This window comes from Nanorana parkeri, unplaced genomic scaffold (assembly GCF_000935625.1).
Source record: "Nanorana parkeri isolate BGI_ZX_2015 unplaced genomic scaffold, ASM93562v1 scaffold2245, whole genome shotgun sequence".
Classification (NCBI taxonomy): Eukaryota; Metazoa; Chordata; class Amphibia; order Anura; family Dicroglossidae; genus Nanorana; species Nanorana parkeri.
Window position 1 is genome coordinate 1 of NW_017308513.1, and position 7,870 is coordinate 7,870.

General features: G+C 53.4%; 1 protein-coding gene across 1 annotated transcript in view; it reads right to left on the bottom strand.

The window, feature by feature from the left end:
* Window positions 1-129: 129 nt before the first annotated feature.
* Window positions 130-7,870, bottom strand: part of LOC108801193 (tyrosine-protein phosphatase non-receptor type 23-like) — a gene marked incomplete at its 3' end in the record, with an annotated part of 8,242 nt that continues 501 nt past the window's right edge. Inside the window, exons 2-6 of the mRNA XM_018573124.1 lie at window positions 3,625-3,752; window positions 2,466-2,542; window positions 1,777-1,826; window positions 464-595; window positions 130-210 (exon numbers count right to left, since the gene is read on the bottom strand). Coding sequence (XP_018428626.1) covers window positions 130-210; window positions 464-595; window positions 1,777-1,826; window positions 2,466-2,542; window positions 3,625-3,752 — 468 coding nt within the window. The remainder of the gene's footprint in view (window positions 211-463; window positions 596-1,776; window positions 1,827-2,465; window positions 2,543-3,624; window positions 3,753-7,870) is intronic.

Sequence of the window (7,870 nt, forward strand, 5' to 3'; positions counted from 1 at the left end):
GGTCTACGGGAAGACTGGGCCTGACCCTGGCGGTCTACGGGGAAGGCTGGGTCTTACACTGGTGGTCAATAGGAAGGCTGGGTCTTACACTCACTAGTCTTTCAGTAGGCACTGTGTCCCAAAACTCACCTGCGCGCTGATCCTCGCCACCAGGAAACTTTTTCTGTTATCCAGCATGGACTTCTCCAGCAGACACTCCTGAGCCTGACCCTGCGGGTGGAGGACCAGAAACTATAACAAACATTCAGATATTCACTGCCGCCCCTCACACAGAAACAAGGAGCGGTTATTCAATGCAGCAGGATGAAGCGCAATGACAGCAGGCAAAGGGCAGTACACCAATCAGGGGCCAACAGACTTTCATAATGCAGAGCAAAGCTCGGTAAATGCTGAATTCCGATTGGCTGTTAGGAGTTACGGCAGCTCAGGGAAGGTTTGTATATAAAGAAGGCCTCCCCCTTACCAGCATGAGGTTTATATTGAGATTCAGGATCTGGTGGCTCATGTCCACGCTGAATGAATGAGAGAAGTGGTCCCTCAGATAGGAGAATGCTCCGGCAGCACACTGGAAGTGAGTACACGAAATCTTCATCCCCTGAAAAGAGAAATGACAGAGACTCGCTGAGAACACTGAGCCGCCATTGCAGTAACAATTCTAGGAGCTGATATGCAAATGTTAGGTTCTATAACCGAGTGGCCGGATTATTATGACCCCCCACCCCCCCATCAGTACTTCGTTGGGCCGCCTGGTGACTCCACGAGATGGTGAAAGGTGATGCGAGGAATCTGATTCGGCACTGTCGCCCTTCTGTTGTCTTGTACCAGTCTTGCCCCTCCCCCGTTCTGCCCTGACATTGACTAGTCGCTGACGGCCACAATTCGCACGCTCAGACCCAGATTTTCGGCTGACAGTCCGGTCTTTAAACACTTTAACAATGAGCCGCTCCTGAACATGTAACGGATTCTGCTGTTTTGCTGATACTCGCTCCATGGCTCCGAGCGCCAACAATCATCCCGCATTCAAAGGCTGTTACATCGCGTTGTTTCCCCGAATCTTCCCAATCACTTCTACTGTCGTGGTAACCAACCCGCTTCCCTATTTATAATGGTCTGGCCCTCTAGCAACTTCAGCGCCAAATTATAGCTAATGTGCCTACAAACGTCAGGTGGTCATAATAAACCGGCCACTCAGTGTATATAATAATCCGGACACTCGGTGTATATAATAATCAGAAGAAGAAGAAGAGGGGAGAGGAAGAAGAAGAAGAAGAGGGGAGAGGAAGAAGAAGAAGAAGAGGGGAGAGGAAGAAGAAGAAGAAGAGGGGAGAGGAAGAAGAAGAAGAAGAGGGGAGAGGAAGAAGAAGAAGAAGAGGGGAGAGGAAGAAGAAGAAGAAGAGGGGAGAGGAAGAAGAAGAAGAAGAGGGGAGAGGAAGAAGAAGAAGAAGAGGGGAGAGGAAGAAGAAGAAGAAGAGGGGAGAGGAAGAAGAAGAAGAAGAGGGGGGAAGAGGAAGAAGAAGAGGGGAGAGGAAGAAGAAGAAGAGGGGAGAGGAAGAAGAAGAGGGGAGAGGAAGAAGAAGAGGGGAGAGGAAAAAGGACCCCCCCCCCCCCCCCAAAGAAAAGGAACTACACCCAGCAGCTCCAAGGTCCAACTTTTGTGCCATCAGGAAATCCTACATAGACCGAGGAAGAAGAAGAAGAGTGCTTCCTTATCCGACGCCATGATACAGAGTGTGCCGGCGGTGTTGTGAGATTATTATGAGAGGAAGTGGAACGTACCTCCTCGGAGACTCTCTTGTCCATGGCACCGAGCATGGAGTGTAATGCCCCTGCAGGAGAGAGACGACACAGGTTACACAACACTCGACAACGGTGCAGCATGTATGAGCAGCAAGTGTTGGGAACGTCTTATATTGCTCAGCATGAAATCTATAGAATGTTGTCAGCGAGCTCTCATTTATATTATTATTGGAATATGAACCTGAAAGTCATTTCTCATTACTGCCGAATAAAGCACCCGACATCACATGACTTCAAGTATGTTACCCCCAATGATAAATATTTGGGACTTCGTTCCTCTGTCCCTCGAGCTCAGTAAGCACCTGTTGATCCTGCCGGCCCCCCTTTGTATAGGAAGCCCTTGCCGTTTGTTCCTGTACATGCCAAGCAGATCCGTGCTAGCGTGGTCAGTCTGTGCCCCTCCCCCAGACATTTGGGATGCTGCGCCTGTAGTCCCATAGTCAGCCTGTGATGTCACAAGGTGGGAGGTCTCTGTTCAGCCCTGCTTGCTTGCTTGATTGACAGCAGCTCTCGGTAAAACTCATTATCACATCGCAAAGTGCAATCTCCCCCACCCCCACAGCACGGAGCTAACGGTCGGCCTGGACTGGGGAAGGAGGACAGAAGAGCAGCCCCGCGGGTCACATGACCACCGAATAAAAGTAAGGAGGAGAATGTGCGGCACTCACCCAGGTTGTACAGGACGCAGGCCTGCTCATATTTGATGTCAGCGTGAGTCACCGACTTCCCGGAGAAGATTTCTGTCCTGAGGGGAGAAGAAGGGAGGACAGTCAGGGAGGGGGAGGGGGGTGCTGGAGAAATGGAAGTGTCATAGACAACACATAATACAAAGATAAAGCTCCGGGCAGATTAATACCAGAGGAGGCGTCCATGTTATTATACGCAACTACTGCAAATACCTGACTCTTGATAAAAGCCTTTCACACTCCCAGGTACAGTCCGAGGAGGGGGCAGGGTAGCACTGAGGTGGTCTGTATTGAGGTGGGAGGGGGTCTGTATCGAGGTGGGAGGGGGTCTGTATCGAGGTGGGAGGGGGTCTGTATCTAGTTAAAGGAGAACTATCGGGTCAGGGCTTTTCCCCATAGTTCTCCTAAGGGTAACGGGAGGACACAAACTAGCGCCCTCCCGTCACCCAAAGCTCAGTATATAGCGGGCCACAGCTCGCGGTATACTGAGACGCCGCAGCCGGGACATTACTGTTTGGATCCGCCCAGCTGCGTGAGTGACAGCGGGCTCTGCCTATCTAGAGACAGAGCCAACTGTGCCCGCCCCCTCCCCCGTCCGTTCCCCCAGTCAGCGCTGGAGGATCAGAGGGGGGGATCCCTGCAGGGAGCCGTGAGTGACAGTCACCACTCTCTGCAGGGAGATTATCGAGAAGTGAGCGAGCGCCGGTATGTGTTCCCTCACTTCCCGATCTATGGAGCCGACCTGTCACAGTGTCATTGTCACAGGTCGGCTCCAGCTATGAGGATGAGCGATTTTCACCCCCCTCATAGTTCTCCTGTAACGGTGTTTGGGTGTTGCGCCATTCTGAGCCCGGTGACGGGGCCCCTCGAGGCCCCCGGAAAGCGCTTGCAATTAGAATGGCATTTTTGCTGAAATCCTGGGATTGGTGTGCTGGAGCCGGCAGAGTGCTTAGGCTCACTCACTATTGTGTGGAAGTTGCAGCTTGAGCTACAGAGCTCTGTGAACTTCAGGATTATTATTTTTTTTTTCCAGCAGGAGATGAGGAAACGTGGAAAGTAACCAAAATCTCCAACTATCGCCTCAAAAATAGAACACGGCAATGAATGATGTGGAGGAAAGTTCTGCACATTCCCATCTCACCATGTGATAGGGACGGCCGCCTCCTGCTCCACCCCCATGGGGATGCGGCTCTGGAGGTAATGGAGCTGACCGAAGTACTTGCGCAGCACGCTGCATCCTTCGAAGTCTCTGGGAACGTTCACAGCACTCTGGAGAGACAAGAGAAGAGTATTAGTGATTGTAAAAGCCGACCTCCGTCCTTCTATCCGTCCTCCCCGCCGGTCTTCTATCTGACCTCCGTCCTCCCCGCCGGTCTTCTATCTGACCTCCGTCCTCCCCGCCGGTCTTCTATCTGACCTCCGTCCTCCCCTCCGGTCTTCTATCTGACCTCCGTCCTCCCCTCCGGTCTTCTATCTGACCTCCGTCCTCCCCTCCGGTCTTCTATCTGACCTCCGTCCTCCCCTCCGGTCTTCTATCTGACCTCCGTCCTCCCCTCCGGTCTTCTATCTGACCTCCGTCCTCCCCTCCGGTCTTCTATCTGACCTCCGTCCTCCCCTCCGGTCTTCTATCTGACCTCCGTCCTCCCCTCCGGTCTTCTATCTGACCTCCGTCCTCCCCTCCGGTCTTCTATCTGACCTCCGTCCTCCCCTCCGGTCTTCTATCTGACCTCCGTCCTCCCCTCCGGTCTTCTATCTGACCTCCGTCCTCCCCTCCGGTCTTCTATCTGACCTCCGTCCTCCCCTCCGGTCTTCTATCTGACCTCCGTCCTCCCCTCCGGTCTTCTATCTGACCTCCGTCCTCCCCTCCGGTCTACCTCCGCCCCTCTATCCGCCCTCCCCTCCAGCCTTCTATCCGACCTCCCCTCCAGCCTTCTATCCGCCCTCCCCTCCAGCCTTCTATCCGACCTCCCCTCCAGCCTTCTATCCGACCTCCCCTCCAGCCTTCTATCCGACCTCCCCTCCAGCCTTCTATCCGACCTCCCCTCCGGCCTTCTATCCGACCTCCGTCCTCCTATCCGACCTCCCATCTGACCTGTCCTCCCCTCCGGTCTTCTATCCGACCTCCGGCCTCCCCTCCAGTCTTCTATCCGACCTCCCCTCCGGTCTTCTATCCGACCTCCGTCCTCCCCTCCGGTCTTCTATCCGACCTCCCCTCTGGCCTTTATATGACCTCCGGCCTCCCCTGCATCCTTCTATCTGACCTGCGGCCTCCCCTGCGTCCTTCTATCTCACCTGCGGCCTTCTATCTGACCTCCCCTTCGGTCTTGTACAGTTGTACCGACTCCTCTCCTCTTCCATCACTGCACACTGGGAGCTTCTCACTTGCTGCATCAGAAGCTGCAGCAAGTCAGATAGAGCCCCGCCTCATTTACTGGCTGGAGGACGTCCGGCATCATCTAACCCTTTGCCTTTTCTCATCCTTTCGGCCACGGTAACTGTGCGGCAGGACAACTTTCTCTGCAGCGTGGAGCTTGAGAACGGCCTCCAGCACGGTGCTCAGACGCAAAGATGACACCGATGGGAGGAGCCGGGTGACACGGGGGCCCCTGGGCTGCCCTCACCACCAGAGCCCTTCATATCTCATCCATGTTTATGGTTTCCTGGCTGTAACGTTCTGCAAATCAGTAACAGAATCGGAATGTCGGGAGTCACTTCCTGACCTGACACAGGGAGACTTTCCACCGGGAGGAATTGTTCCTTTTCAAAGCTTCTTAAAGGAGAACTATGAGGTCAGTGTTTTCCCCATAGTTCTCCTAAGGGTAACGGGAGGAAACAAACTAGCGTCCTCCCGTTACCCTAAGCTCAGTATATAGGGAGCTACAGCTCGCGGTATACTGAGACGCCGCAGCCGGAGCGGATCCCGACAATTATGTCTGGATCCGCCCAGCTGCGTGAGTGACAGCTGGCTCCGCCTATCTAGAGGCAGAGCCAGCTGTACCCGCCCCCTCCGTCCCGCCAGTCATCGCTGGAGGATCGGAGCTGGGAGGGGGGAATCCAGCCCCTCCCCTGTCATAGCAGAGAGCCGTGACAGGATCGAGAGGTGAGCGAACGCCGGTATGTGTTCCCTCACCTCCCGATCTACTGAGCCGACCCGTGACAGTCTCATTATCACAGGTCGGCTAGAACTATGAGGTGAGTGACAAGCCCCTCCCCCTCATAGTTCTCCTCTACACCCCCTTCCTGTCCCGGCCATTGTTCAGTATTCAGCGCTGCGGTACTTTGACTGACATTTATTCCGTCATGCAGCAGCCCCCCGGGGGGGGGGGGTTATTTTTTGCTATATTAAGGGAAAATTACCGAAATGTAAAAAAAACCGTTTCCCCTTATATCAAATGATAAAACATTTATTATTACCCAATTTTTTTGGTAAAATATAAAAGACGGGGTCACGTCGGGTAAAAATTCCAAAAGATGTCACCAGCACTCCAAAAGTAGATTCAATATATTTTAATGACAACGGTCATTCAAAATCACAAGTACTTCCGAGGCCACGTTGGGTCCCCGTCATCAGGCTCAGAACCATCTTTTGGAATTACTACTTGACTACACGGTGCCTCCGTGGTCACTACCAGCACCCTATTACAGACATCATCTCCTAGGAGATCCGGTAAGGAGTGCAGGAAGATACACACAATTTTGTACACGTCGGGTAAAAAGACACCAAATATGTCAAGCCTTAAAATTGCGCGCGCGTGCGCAAAACCTCAAAAAACTACCATACCCAAAATTGGCCATAGGCGACGCTTTAAAAGCTTTTACCGCTCGTCAGTTTAGTGTCATCAGTGATCGATGGGTCGAGAATGATTTCTCTCACTCGCGACGTTATGCAACGTGTGTAGCGCAATTGTCCTTTTCGCATTGCTGGCGCCGCGTATTTACGTTTATATGTGCGTAAATGTGGGGGTGGGGGGGAGTTAAACATTGGGGTGTTTTGTTTTTTTAACTTTTTTATGTTTTTTTTTACACTTATTGTTATTGCTATTACCTGGGGGGATAACAATCTCCCTATATAATAGCAAAGGCACACTGACAGGTCCTCTTTATGGAGACATTAGGGGTCTCTAGGACCCCTAATGTCACCTGTGGACCCCAAAAGAAGCTGATGAAGCCGAGATCTGCTCCCCCAGCTTCTTCTCTCTGACTATAGCAGCTAGATGACTGGCAGGTGAATGCGGAAGTGATGTAATACACATCACTTCCGCATTCAGACCTCAGAGGGAGATCAGCAAGGAGGAAGATGCTGATCTCCCTCCCATCTTACCTCCTGACGCCCTCCCAAGCCGGTCTCGGGCCACAGATGGGGCAGCGGATCCCGGGATTGAAGGTGAGGGGTTAGGAGGGCCCGGACGGCAACAGGTTAAAGATCACACCCCATATGGGAGGAGCTTACAAGGTATGACGCAGGAGGAGGATCTCCTGAGATCACAGATGAGATTTCCCAGCAATGTGACTTTTCCTGTTTTCTCTAGTTGTCGCCAATGGAGCAGGCTCCTAAAACAAATCCTGCGGGGCCCCTGGATTGGATGGACTGGCCCCTGATTTCAGAATTCGTTTGTCCTATTTAACCTCCCACAGGATCTTTCATTTTGGCCAACCATTCCCTCAATGGGCCGCCGTGTCACTCCGCTACTTCCTGGACACTGAATCCGCGTCATCACCACTTCCAATGGAGAGGCACCACCAACCAACCACCCTACAGGAGGCCGCCACCACCACCATGCAGGGGGCCACAAGTGCCAGCGACCATCCTACAGTGGGCCACCAGAGAGCAACAGCCCCCTACAGGAAGCCACCAGAGACCTTTACCGCCATGCGGGAGGCCACCAGTGACTTCAACTGCCCTACAGGGGCCAAAAGAGGTTGCCACCACCCTACAGAGGGGGCACCAGAGACCTTTACCACCCATTGAGGGGGCCACTAGTGACCGCAACCACCCTACAGTGGGCCACCGACCTATAGAGTTGGCACCAGAAACCAGTTAATGCCCCACAAGGCCACCACCACCACCACCACCCTATAGTGGGCCACCAGAGACCAAAACAACCCTAGAGGGGGCCACCAATGACTTCAACTGCCCTTACAAAAGGCCATCAGAGGCTGCCACTACCCTACAGAGTTGGCACCAGAGACTTGTAATGATCTACAGGAGGCCACCACCACCACCCTACTGTGGGCCACCAGAGACCTTTACCACCCTGGAGAGGGCCACCAGCGTCAGTGACCACCAGAAAGCTTTCCCATCATACAGGGGGCCACCAGTGACTTCAACTGCCCTTCAGGGGGACCACCACCCTCACCCTACAGGAAGCCACAAGAGGCCGGCCGGC